This window comes from Nothoprocta perdicaria, unplaced genomic scaffold, assembly GCF_003342845.1.
Source record: "Nothoprocta perdicaria isolate Ctin4 unplaced genomic scaffold, notPer1 scaffold_63, whole genome shotgun sequence".
NCBI classification, from domain to species: Eukaryota; Metazoa; Chordata; class Aves; order Tinamiformes; family Tinamidae; genus Nothoprocta; species Nothoprocta perdicaria.
The window spans coordinates 3,578,386-3,591,981 of record NW_020455899.1 but is presented as its reverse complement, the minus strand read 5'-3'; the positions used below and the strand labels follow the sequence as shown (position 1 = coordinate 3,591,981).

General features: G+C 39.8%; 1 protein-coding gene across 2 annotated transcripts in view; it reads right to left on the bottom strand.

The window, feature by feature from the left end:
• PIGG (phosphatidylinositol glycan anchor biosynthesis class G) overlaps positions 1-13,596 on the bottom strand; it is a 76,739-nt gene that overhangs the window by 26,014 nt on the left and 37,129 nt on the right. The window contains exons 11-13 of one of the 2 annotated variants that reach the window (XM_026049940.1): positions 10,354-10,435; positions 10,126-10,224; positions 1,773-1,936 (exon numbers count right to left, since the gene is read on the bottom strand). In XM_026049940.1, coding sequence (XP_025905725.1) covers positions 1,773-1,936; positions 10,126-10,224; positions 10,354-10,435 — 345 coding nt within the window. Of the gene's footprint in view, positions 1-1,772; positions 1,937-10,125; positions 10,436-13,596 lie in introns of both variants that reach the window. The other variant, XM_026049938.1, reaches the window with a different exon arrangement.

Sequence of the window (13,596 nt, the reverse complement as noted above, 5' to 3'; positions counted from 1 at the left end):
AAGAGACACTGTTTTTTTAAAAGAGAGTTGACAGAAAGCAGAAAGTTTGAAGACTTTGGAAGATGACTGGCAGATGGAGCAAAGCAGTAACTAAAGCTAAAACGGAGAGATGAAAACGCGTTTGGTGTCACGACATGAGGCAGCATGGATCATTCCAGAAAAGGCTTTCTGTGGTTATATACATCCAAATATCAATAGTTTGTGTATTCCACATGCACTCCACTTAAAGCCAAAGATACGAGAATGAACAGATCAAAGTCTGGATTTCAGAGGTATTATACATAAAGATCACTACTTAGACAGTGTCTAGGTAAGATCAAAGACGGTTTCAGAACAACTGGCTTTAGCTCAGGAGGTGACGTTCCCAGCCTACAGGAGTGCTTTACTGGCCCAGTGCTATGGCCGAGCACAGAGCTCCACTGGAATCAAGTGCAGAGAGTTTGGTGTCTCTACAGGGCAATTTGGCAGATGAAGCAAATCAGAGAATAAGGAGCAGTCCCTACAGCCTGTTAATAAGGAGCATTAGTCACAATGGATTTGCAGGAATTTATCCTGTTAGAACAGGTCTTTTTTGGCATGAAAACCTCCATTACTGTATGCAGGTCTTCTGGGGATCCCACCTTTTTGAGCCTTTGGTAAACACATACTCTCCAACATTAAGTCATCATCAGTTATAGCCAAAGATGAACAGGGAAGCGGAGAAAAGAGAAGGTAGGAAAAAAAAAGCACGTGAGGCATGAGGCTTTATAGATAAACAGGAACCAAATGTGTCTACAAGGTATGATAACGCGAAAGGCAAAGAGCTATGATAAGCTAAACAGGCCTAGACAATGCCTAAAATCTCACCTGCCACATCTTCTGAAAATGTTTTGCTTCTCATTAAAAAAAAAAAAAAAGATTATGGTAACCTTAGTTTCCACAGATAATAAAGAAAATACTTGTAGCAGACTAGTGAAAGTTCTAAGACGGTAAAAATTCAGCCACTGAAACAGGTAATTTCACTGAAAATATATCAGTGTTTTACGTTTGTGGACTGATACGGCAGACTACTGAATGTGCAGCTCCTATCTCTTTCAGCACACTGCTTCTCTCAGCAATAGTGCCACGGATGATGAATTAAACTTGCAAGATCAAAGTGTTCTGTTTACACACACACTCCAGGTTATATGAACATTTTTCCTACTGTTTCTTCCTAAAATTGTAAATATAGCAATTCATTTTACACACTTTAACACACCTTTGGCCTACAACACCCAAAGGTCCAAATGTACAAATATTTTAGCTACAAATGCCTGCAATAATGGATTGCCTATACTGTAAGATAAATTTGTTCTTTTGAACAGAATGTTGTGTGCCTCTGTGCCACAAGCAATCACAGCTGTTCACAAAGGACAGCACATCAGTTAAATTTAAATTCTGTTCCATTGCTAAGAAAAGTCAATCTCAGGTCTTATATTTAATACATATCACGAAGAATACTTTCAGGCATCATGCTAATATTTTTCCTTGTTACAATACACCACAGTAACAGTACAGCAGACTCAGAAGCCATTAAAAAAACAGAAGTAGCAAAACATACACGTATCTCCCAGAGCAAAACTTCTGCAGATAAAATGAAACATAAACAGTGGGGCAATATAAACCCATATCAAAAAAAGCACTGGTATTTTCTCCATGGAAAATTATCTTTCAGGGAGAAAAATCTGTGAAGAAAACCACATTGGTGCTTGAAATAGATAGAGGAGCCTTAGTTTAGCTCTACACATGATTACCTGCTAACTTCAGAGCTTAGATAGCAGAGCAGGTGGATGGCCCAAAGCAGAGGTCCTGCATATGTGGCAAACGCTGTCAGGAAGATCGCGGGTATCTCCACATAACTGTCCAGTCCCACAAAACCTGCTGAAACATCCACAGTAGCAATGCCATTCGAATTTCCCTGAAAAGAGTAATAAAAGAAACATTTAGATATCTCCAAGGCAACAGCTAAGATACATTACAGTAAGATTAATTATTATGCTGGTTAAAGGCTTAATCTGAGTCTCTTTATAGTACAGCCATATTCTTTGCAGTTGGATTTCAATAAAGAAGCTCCCTAAGCAAGAGCTGTTTTGGATTTGCGGACTAATGAAGGCATACACACCATGATCTCTTCTTTGTCCTTTTTTTGTCTTCAAACACTCACTTGTTGTTCAATAAATTACATCACAAAAAGACTTTAAGCAAGCAGCAGCACTTGCTGATTTTTGTTCTAACGATGGAAAAAAAAAAACCTGCATTTTTCATTGCATATAATTCAAAACAAGACAATCAGCCTGGGGCCTAAAGCTACACCAGACACCAGGGAAATAAATACTTCTTGCCCTTAGAGACAGCAGCGCTGTAATTCAGACCTCGTGTGGAACATGTCCCTGTCTCCTTCCCCCAGGACACAAGTTACTCAAACAACGCTTGTAATTCTAGAGAGAGAGAGAGAGAGATTTCTGTTTCCCAAGTTTCTTGGAAAATTACATCACAACAGACTGCACTGAAACCACACAGAATGGCAGAGGGGTTAAGACCAGAAGGGATCTCAGGAGACAATGTGGTCCAAGCTCCCTGCTCAACCAAGGTCAGCACATTGCCCAGGAACCTGTCTTGGCATCTTCTGAACGTCTCCAAGGAAGGAGACTACACAGTCACACTTGGCAACTTGTTCAAGTCCTTGATCACTTTCACAGTAAAAATGCCTTTCCTTCGATTCAGATGGACCTTCCTATGTTTCAATTGATTCCTGTTGCTTACTCACAGAATCACAGAGTCATTGAGGTTGGAAGGCACCCCTAGAGCTCATCCAGTCCAACCCCTGCTCCAGCAGGGACACCCAGAGCACAGGGCAGCATCCAGGCGGGTTGGGAAGATCTCCAGAGCAGGAGACTCCACAGCCTCCCTGGGCAGCCTGTGCCAGGGCTCGGGCACCCTCACAGGGAAGAAGTTCCTCCTCACATGGAGATGGAACTGCCTGGGTTACAACTGGTACCCATTGCCCCTTGTCCTGTCACTGGCCACCACTGTGAAGAGCTTGGCCCCTTCCTCCCCACATTCCCCCTTCAGGTATTTGTACATACTCTTAGTCTTCTCTTCTCCAGGCTAAACAGGCCCAGCTCATGTAGTCTTTCCTCATATGAGAGATGTTCCACTTCCTTAACCAACTTTATTGCTCTACCATGGACCCTCTCTAGAAGTTCTCCGAGCACCACTGAAAATACTCTGACCTTGTCTTATTTGTAACCTCCTTTCAGATATTTATGCACATTGACAAGATCCCCCAAGCGTCCTTTTCACCGAGGGCAAGCAGTTCCCACTGTCTCACCTGTCTCAGATGCTCCACTCCCATCCTCATCCTACATCCCCTGGCTCCAGTACGTCTGTGTCACCCCACACAGTCAGTGTGGCCTGAGCAGAAATGAAGGTCCTCCCTCCACCTCCTTCTGGCACCGCTCTGCCTGATGCACCCAGGCTACCACCAACCTCCTCTGCTGCAAGGGCTCCTCGCAGGCTCGTACGGGAGCATTCCTCAGGAACAGCAAAACTGCCTGTGAAGTAACTCTAAAACTGAACGAAAAAAGGGATTCCTGTTGACAGAATGAGTTAGACCAAACTGCCACTGGTTACAGACCTCATGAATCCCAGTATGAAGATCCTGCCGGAATGTAATGCGATCCTGTAACTGAACAAGGGCAGCAGGAGATGCATTTTGCCAGCACATCATATAGCAGTAAAATATTGACTTATGACTATCCAGTTGTCCTTATTTCGGCCTTTGCCATCCAGCACTGCAGTAAGTTACTACTATGCATCCAGCATAACACTTAGCAACGACAGGAACTAAAGAGCAGGAGCCAGAAGTAAAGAATATCTGTGCCTGGAACATAAGACTGAAAAATAAAACTTCAAGATAGACTGCAGGAAAAGGCAGACCTCTTCAGGAGGTCTAAGGGGAGCAGATTGAGAATCACTCAAATATTTCCAGCAGTGCAACAGCCTATTTTGGTAATGGCTGGAAGCGACAGGAGACAATCCAGCATTGCACAAAGCCATTCAATGGTAACCCATCGTGACCTGGACCAATAAAGCACAACAGCAAAAAGAGTCACTACCAAAACTACCAGTGTACCAGAGACACTTGCTAAAATAACTGAAAATAATCCTTCCATAGACAAGAACAAACATAACCCCAAATCCTCTGGACTTCTTTCCAATCACATCGCTCATAAATGCGAGATATTAACTTAAGTATCTTCCTGACATTTAGGGACTTGGGAGATGCAACACAAGACTGGCAAGCTTCTGGCTTGTTTAAATACCCACAGCAAAGCAAAATGCTACTGATCTTTCAGTGTTCCCTTCTCATAAGTGTATGCCTTTCTATGAACTGGAACACTATCAACAAACACAGAAGAAGGAAATAGTTTTAGCTACTTGAACCAAATAATTTAAGGTGAAAAAGTAATGACAGGCAAGCATTGGAACAGGCTGCCTGCAGAGTCTGTGAAATATCCACCCTTGGAGGCTTTGATACCAAAATGAATAAAGCTCTAAGCAACCGGTCTGACCTCATGACTGACCCTGCTGTGAGCAGTTCCCTTGCACCTAAATTATTCTATGATGCTTTAAAATCATAGCAAAATAGAGCTATAAATCATTTTAAAATGTCATCCAGTCCATCTCTCTATCTTAAATCAACTAGGAGGAAATTATTCTAAAAATACACAAGCCTTAGCTGTTCTCCAACAACAGAAAAATATCAAAAAGAACAAGAAACTCTTAAAAATCTTAAGGCTATGTTTTTTTTTCCTCTTCAGGTGCACTGCTCTAAGGCTGGGAAAACAAAGACACTAGGCAGGTGAAGCTGCAGAAGACACATGGAACACTGGAAGGCTTTTTGTTGCTGTTAATTTATTTGTTTTCATTTAAAGTAACTAAAATATCTTACAAATAATTATCATCAGCATAAAGCTTCAGGCCAATATTGTTAGGGGAGGCAATCAAGAAACCAAGATATTTACTTCTATGATTGCTGAATATCTGTATTCAGAGCAATAATAAAGCAAAGCTAGACTAAAAAACTACCTGTTTTCCCAGACTTCACATGAATAACAGAGGACCATGGCATCATAGGATAATTCAGGTTGGAAGGAAGGTTTGAAGACTTCTATTCCAACTTCTTTGTCAAAGCCAGGTCGGCTGTACGAGGTGATACAGGTTGCTCAGGACTTTACCTGGTCGTGTTTGAAAATCTCCAAGGATGGAGGCTGTTCATCAACTCTGGGCAACCCCTGCTTTTCTGACCATAAATATCTTTGTAGCTACAACAATCCTCCAGGTTTGAAGCAGGCTTGCTAGGGCATAAGAGAGTCCTCCTGGTAGTTCCTCTATGAGCTGAGGCCTCACCCTGCGTACAAGGCACATCAGCCTTGCAGCTTGGGTCTATTGTGCTCCCAAATCATCTTGCTGACCACTATAAGCTTCTCACACCGCACAACTGATGCACAAAACCACCTCTCCGCATGGATGTCTCCCCTTTAGCCCCTTTATTATTCTTCGTTATTCTCTGTTACTCCCAAGTCTGGGCCTCTGGGCCCTTTTTTGCCAATTTTCAGTGGAACAGTAGAGCAGCTGGGCGGCTTTAGGTTTGCCCATTCCCATTCCTTTCACACACTAAGCAATCGCGCCCGCACACGAGGTGCAGGTTGTGTGCATTCCCCATGCATCCAATGTTGCAGCGACAGGGGATTCTGCTTCCCATCTTGCACTGTGCAGAGGAGCAAGAGGCAAATGAAACGCAAGGCATGTAGGCAGCTGGTGACACTAGCTGCAGAGCACACAGCCCCATCACTGCAGTGTGACACATATTTGCATAAACACGTCAAGTTAGAAGCAGCCACAACTGAAAAACAAAGGCTCCAGCAACCAAAATACGTGACAAGCAAAATTCTCCATCCGAAGCCTCATTCCGTCCTGTCGTGAGAAAGGTTTCCAAGCAAGAAAAGGACTTGGAGACAGTTGACATCTCACTGTCACAGTCAAGAGGGTCAAGCACAAACACTCTTCTAAACACAAGTTGAGAAGAACCGCTGCACATAAAAATGTTACATGAACTGGTTAGAAAGCCTGAGGAAACAGCTGGTAACTAGGCAGCAGAGGCAAATGAGAGAAGGCAGGGAGCCACTCTGGAGAAAAACTGGATACGACTACACTGCTTGTGGAACACTTGAGCTCGGCAGCAGGTGAGCTGGAGAACACTGTGCTCTGCTGTAAAACAGGTACTTTACTTATTAGCCTAAGTAGAAGCATGGTGTATTAGCTACAGCGGGTAGGTGACTGCTCAGAGAAAACTGGGGCTTCACTTGGGCAGGGCCCAAGGGCTTCTGCAGGGGCACACAGACAAACTGCAGGATGCGGGAACAGATACAAATTCCAGATAGGTTTTTTAGCCTGTATTTAACTTACACAACTTACATTGCTCAAGATGAAAATATTAACTTCCACACTCAGGACCTATGTTTTTCCACGACTTTCTTCAACTATCAATCTGTATCAATCTTTTTTTTTCTAGTACCAATCTAATGAAAAACAGTAACTCTTCCTATGAGCAGTGTTTACTCTGAATAGTTAGGAATGTCATCATCAAGACTGCACGAAGTCCTTAAGGACATTGCAAATCTTCTCAAAAGAACTCTGCCTCATTTGTTAAATATGCAATCCTGAATGAAGCTATTTTTACTCACTATCAAATTCTAAAGGCCATCACTTACACTCCCTGCTCAGCGAGACCGAGTTCCTGCTTTTGTCATTAAGCATTGTCTTGCCAACCAAGATTTAATAAAGACCCAGCAACACGGTCAAGAACTCTCATTTACCTCATAACCACAGCAGGACATGTGCAAAAATAGTTCTCCAAATCTATGCTCTATTACCAGATGGAGGGGGTTTATATTTAGTTTATATTTTTCTTCTCCTGCCTCATATAGTTATTAGCACAGTGTAAAATTAGTATCCAATTTAACAGTCTACGCTGACAGCAAGGTTCAGTGTTTTTCAATTTCTTTGTTTCAGCCAGAAACTTAATAATATTTTGTATGCTACGTTGGACCTTTATGTTTGTTGAGAGATTAAAAGCCTAGCACCACTCTGAATCAAGACGGTTCATTAGTACTAGCTCTTGTAATGAAGGGAAAGGTTAGGGAAAAAGGGAGGAAAGGTAGGAAAAAATGTCAGGAAAGATATTTAAACATGTGCCAGCAGTGCACACCAAGCACCCAAGAACGGAACATGGGCGTTTATGAAGAGCATGCACCTCAGAGGAGGTAAAATAAAAAGTAGCCGGCACGATGGCAGGCTCCTCAGAAGCTGCTGAACTTGATGGTCTTCTCCAACAAAAAGAAGACAGTGTTCTTACTCAGCATTTATTTTGGGGTGTTTTTTATGAGAATGAATGACACGTTATTCTGCACCTCACGTACAACCCTTTCCAAGTCAGTCAAAATCTGAGAGCTTGCTGCTGATGGTCACACGCCAAGACAGGTAGATGCTAAATCTGGGGCACCTCCAATTTACTCAAGACCTTCACTGGAAGGTGTAGGAGGAAGGAGGGGACCTGGATGGTAAAAAAACAAGACGAATCTTTCATCAAGAAAGATTTCCTTCCTTTCCTCAAAGGCAAAAGGAATAAGATTAAGTGATTTACTCACTAATACAATAAGTCACACAATGAAAAGTGGGGGCACGTGAGTCTAGTTTGCCCACTTGCCCTCTGAAGTCAAAGGAAGGGGGAAGGAGAAATTTAAATATACTTAATGAAAAAAAACAAAAACCCAAATAAGTTGTCTTTATAGCTATCCACATCTTTAGTTTTCCCCAGTAACGCAGATAAGGATACTACACACTGAGCAAACCTGCACATGAAGAGCATTAAATAAAACGTAACTGTTGGAAAAGTTCTTCCATTTCTAGATCTGCAGTCTTTGCAGAATTAGTCTTAAAACTAATTACAATGCATTCACTAATTAAAAAGGGAGCTATAACTAGGTTTGGAGGCTCCTAAATTTTGTAAGTTACCAGCATGCCCATTTTGCATTTCTCAAGAAGTATTTTCTACATAATTGCTTTCATTTGTTAAGGTGCAAAAATAGCCCTCTTAGCCTTATATGACTCAAAAATTTCCCTTCCACTGCTTAAAAAAACGTCTTCATCAGAAAATAAATGAACCAAGCTAACACCTGAAGAGGAACTTTGGTCAGACTTTTCATCTTCATGCTAGAAATGAGATCTAATCTAAATGTAATTACAGTATTTTTAAAAGGATGAAAAATTATCCTTTTTAAAAGGAATAGGTAACGGAGAAGTACATATATCTTTTAAAGGTCTTTTTTCCATTATCAGATTTGCTTTCTTTATTTCTAAAGCACTTCCAGTATTAAAGAGCCTCTAATCAAAGCTGTTCGTTCTAAAAATGCTCCTATTTTACTGCAATTTCTTCAGCATTTAATTCTCTCTTGGCCATCTTGGCTTTAAGAGAATACAGCCAAAAAGAACTGTAAGGGGCTGTTTGCAAGATCTTCTGAGAGAGAAACATTTTAAAGACTCTGTGCTAAAGAGAAAAGAATTATGACAAACTAAGCATTTATTACTAAATTCAGAAGAATCACTTCAAAGATGGATTTTTCACATCTCTCAGGTGACACAAAAAAGATGGCTCCTCACTCAGTTCTATTTTCTTCCACATTTCAGACTTTATAATAAACCAATCCAGGAAAAAATATAATAATAATAAAAGAAAAAGAAGAAGATGCAGGCAGTTTTGGTCTGTTTCTCCAAAAATCTTTGATAAGGAACTACTACCCTTCATTCTCTAAATCTCTGAGTAACAGGAGAAGCACAAAGAATAGTGAAGCAGTCAGAGTCTCAATCAATTAATGGTGAATTTCTCCTCTCTAAGCTTTCAATGCTGGGAATCTGTGTACACAGAGGCTCCCTTTGTCAGAACTAATTTTTGAAACATCCTCAGGTTTGCTGAAATCTGTATCCTTTTGGATTATATTATTTCCAAAAGAAACAACAGGAAGAAATGTCAAAACTACCAGCCAGGGTGGCAGAAGAAACCTCTGCAAACACAATATCTAACAGTACCAAACAGCATAGAAATCACTGCCTCAACTCTGCTAAAAATCAAGAAGCCACTCAACTGAAAGGGTAAAGTGCAAAGAATTAGTTACTAAATATAAGCATAGAATTTTAAATATATTTCTTTATATTGCAATAACAGCAGTACAAAACCACTAAAACTTTAAAAAAAAATGGGTTTAATTGGTATAGAACACACTGGTGTAGAACTTCAACAGTTGTCTCTGAAGTGGTTGAGTATGTTTCCCCATAGTTCTGTGAACTACTTCCCCAATGTTTTCTTAAACCCTTTGCAGGTCTCAGATTGCAGCAGATATAAAATCGTTTCACCAGTCCCAAATACATCTCCACCACAGATGTCTTAGTTCCAAATATACTTATTTTCTATCCATTCTCCACGCTGGCCTGATGGCAAAGGGACCATACACCCAATATCCAATGCACAGTGCTCGTTCACAAGGAGGTTTCTGCTGTAACATCCCGGGGCTGCTCTGCCTGACCCTCCTGTGGGACCAGATGATCCCCAGAGGTGCCTGCCCGACTCAGCCAGTCTGTTATTCAGCAGACAGATGCAAAAGCTCCTTATTCAAAACCCACCCTAAATATTTTCTATGGGCTACACTTCTTCTAAATATTTTGAAAATTCTCTTCCTCTCTGAGCCTTTTCGCAATTGCTCAGTGACAGAAACATCACAAAAAACCTTGATCACCAGAAACTGTTCTGTTCTTCTGATATATATTAATTTTTATATTTCATCTTCATCTATGAAATGCTGAATAGTATGTCAGCACCACTTCATTATTTTTTGTTTTTCATTTGTTCCAGCTTCCTGGAAGTCAAAAATTAGGTGTGATATTGTAGGAGTAGTTCCAATATCATTTTAACACCACAGCCAACTGCCCCATCAATTGTAATGAAATTCATCACGTAGATATTCCTCCCTTCTGCCCAAAGCAGCTTACCTGAAAGTAGAAGAAAGCCTGTCCAAACCAGTAGTGCATGATGGTGATCTGCGCTGCGTCGAATTTCAGAGGTCTCCAGATGTATTTGGTCATCATGGTCTGAATGAGCAAACAGAACACCAGGACTGGCAAGTTGTGGGGCCTGAGCAGGAGGGCTGCCAGCAGCACCAGGCCGCTGTACACCTCCCACAGCCCCGTGCTCCTCACTCCGCAGTCTGCAGAAATAACCTGCGACTTCAGCAGATCCTTCGTGCCAGTGAAGACTATGCCAAGAACAAAGACATAAACAAAACGAGCCTCGGTAATGCCCCTGAAAAGGAGAAAAAAAAAGAAAGAAAACAGAAACATAAGTTGTTATTTGTATTGTGCTTCACAGGTCAAAAAAGTCTTCTTCAATACTGAGGTACAATACAGACACAATTCTGCCAAAACAGGTCAAATTCTAAGGCTACTCAGAAAGCTTTTTCAGATATAAAAGCTTTTATAATGTTTCACACGTGAATCAGAGCATCCCCAAAGCAATGTTAGCTAAGAAAACTGTGCTGAAAACTATTAGAGCTCAACATCATTAAGTATCATTCAACATTAAATCATTAAATACCAATCAACCAAAAATACTGCTACTACTATTTGTGGTCTAGCTTCATAAACATATTCACATAAATATGCCATTTATATAGCATAATGAACTGCCCCCAAAATGTGTGTATGCAAAATGATACAAATTGATCTGAAAATCAATGTTCCTTTTAAGAGAGATTTTTCAGAACTCATTCACACAAACATGTTTTCCTTTCTAGCTCAACGAAAACAAAAAGTGATAATTTTGGAAGATCCTTATTTCAGTCTGAAAATCCTGCAGATCTCAAACATCCCACCTAACACAACTGCAGAGATTTACCATAAACCAGCAACCAGTCACTTTTACTCTCTGTAATCTTAACTCTCTACAATTTTCAAATCCCTAAGCAAAGCAAGTATTTTAAGCAGTAACTGCAATTGGCATCTACTGCTCTGTTAATTGTACCTGAAAATTGATAAGCCTCTCCATTTCCAATAAAAGTGAGCTTCCTGGGAAGCCACAGTATCTTATTTAAAAAATTGACAAATACAAGTACAAAGAGTCTCGAAAACTAAAAGCTGCCCTTCTAGAAGAGTCAGTGCCAAGACACAAAAATGTTTTTCATTAAGAGGTCATTGATATTCTTGTATTTACTGTGCAAAAAAATCACAAATCACTTCAGAATGAGCTAAATTATAATAATTCAATAAAGTCATCAAATGAGGATATTAAAAATTCAATTGTTTAAACGTATTTTTATCTTGGAAAAGAGAGCTTATCCTTATCTTATTTATCCACCTTATACACAAACTAAAATACATTATTCCTAATGATTATTAGTCACCTTGTACCCAAGCACTGAATGAAGCACATTTTCTTAGAAGGGCATTGCCTCAGAAGTAAGAATTCTTGAGCCACTTAGACCCAATATATGGGGTATTAGACTACAAAATCAAAAACAGTATAGAAGTGATTATTTCTGGGAAAGCAGTCCACAGATAACACCACCACTGAAAATTTCTTAAAATATTTTTTATACTGATAAAATTTTTGAGTCTCTGCAAGGTAAACTTGCGTCGTAAGCAATTGCTAACAAATGACCTTGAATTCAATCTTCCTTTTTCACATCCCAGGAAGAGAAGAGCAAAGCAAAAATGGAAATAAGGAGTAATTGTATTTGCAGGTTGAGCTTCCTATCTTGCCCCAGCAGAATCAAGAAAAAAGGCAAAACCACCACATGATAATGATATGGTCTTCTTAAATATCAATATGATGCTCTATTCCTTGGTTTCAAAGCAAGCTGTGGGTGTCATTGTTTAGATAAGCCAGTGTGAAAATAAAATAAGTAGGAGCATTACTCATATACTGGCATACTCCATTTCAAAAGTATATTTCCTATCCTATGTCCATTTCATGTAAGAGATAGGATACATCCTTCCATTAATTTCCTCTTAGCTACAAAGCAATTACTTAGACACTATAAAAACTGTTTCAGGCTCATATTTCAGTATCATTTTTTTTATCAAAGATATTCAACTGGTAGCTTTTTCACCTTTTCCAGAGTATTTACTGATGTTTTTGCAAAGCACCTCCCAAAGTGTGGCTTAATATATGGATTGACATGCAGGTATTATGTCCTGGAAGAATATGTGTGTAAAAACTTGAGACTCAGACCCATTTTTCCATCGCTTGCACAATAACCAGGTTCAAGATCTAACACTTTATGGAAAAGGGTTTATTGTTTTGTTCCCTTAGGAAACAAGCCTCTGTAAACTCTGAAAGGGGGTTAAAGGGCTCCTGTGTTTCCTTGACAATAGAAGTTTCATCCATGAAAATGCCCCTCTTTGGATGGAAAAAAACAAGAGAGAGAGGAAAGAAACATTCTCCTTATGTGAGATGCAGAAAACATGATGCAGGATTCTGCTTGCCTCTGCTCAGGCACTCACAAGTATTTCCATTTAACAATATAATTGCTAAGCAAACTTGGCATTCAACTTTAATGTAACACAACCTCCCAGGACTGCCTACCAGGTAGAACACTTTCAGCAAGAAAAATTATACAATATTTATCGTACATTCACAGAAACTGAAAAATAAAAGAAAGGTAATTAGGTCATTTTTTCTTCTCCTGCATGGCTAGTGCAGATATTAAGAGTCCTACTTGAGCATCTCTTCTAACTTTGATGCAATTATTAGCGAAGTATTCAAATATATTCATTTAGCTTACAAGTAATGCTTTAGGGAATAGTTTGGGGTATCTGTCATTATTAAACAGCTTATATGAAACCTGAGCTTACCCACTTGATGGAAATTCAAATAATTTCTCAGCAAAAGCACCACCATTATTTTGTTGGCACTGTCATGGTATATTCTCATGTTTTCAATGTACAAACTATCATTTTAAAAGAGAACTCTTAGGAGAGCGGAAGGCCAAATTACTTCCTCGCATTTTTTAATTTAGAAGTTATCTTAGCAGAAGTCATAGAAGAAAGAACATGCTTTAAAAGCCTCTTCTGCTTTATCCACTTCTCAGCAGTTGTCACATTTGGAGAAAACATTTATCTTCAGTAAAAGGGAACGAGGTAATTTCAGAGCAGGGATTCTCCATCTTACAGAAGAAAAACACTGACTGTCAACAGCTTTTTCTTACACAGAAGCTATCTCACACAGAATCACTTCAACCTTGCAGCGGGCTCTGGCTCCAACCCAATTACGAATGCACTCATTACACACTCAGCACCAGTACCTTAATTTAAGGATACATTTAGTAAAGTCCAGGCTTTGGTCATTTTTGTGATGTTTTTACCATTTATGACGCCAGCCACTTAAAGCAAAATGAGTCAGGATCACTAAGCTGACAGATCAGGTCATATCTGAAATTTACTAATGTAAATTTTGTAATATAACAA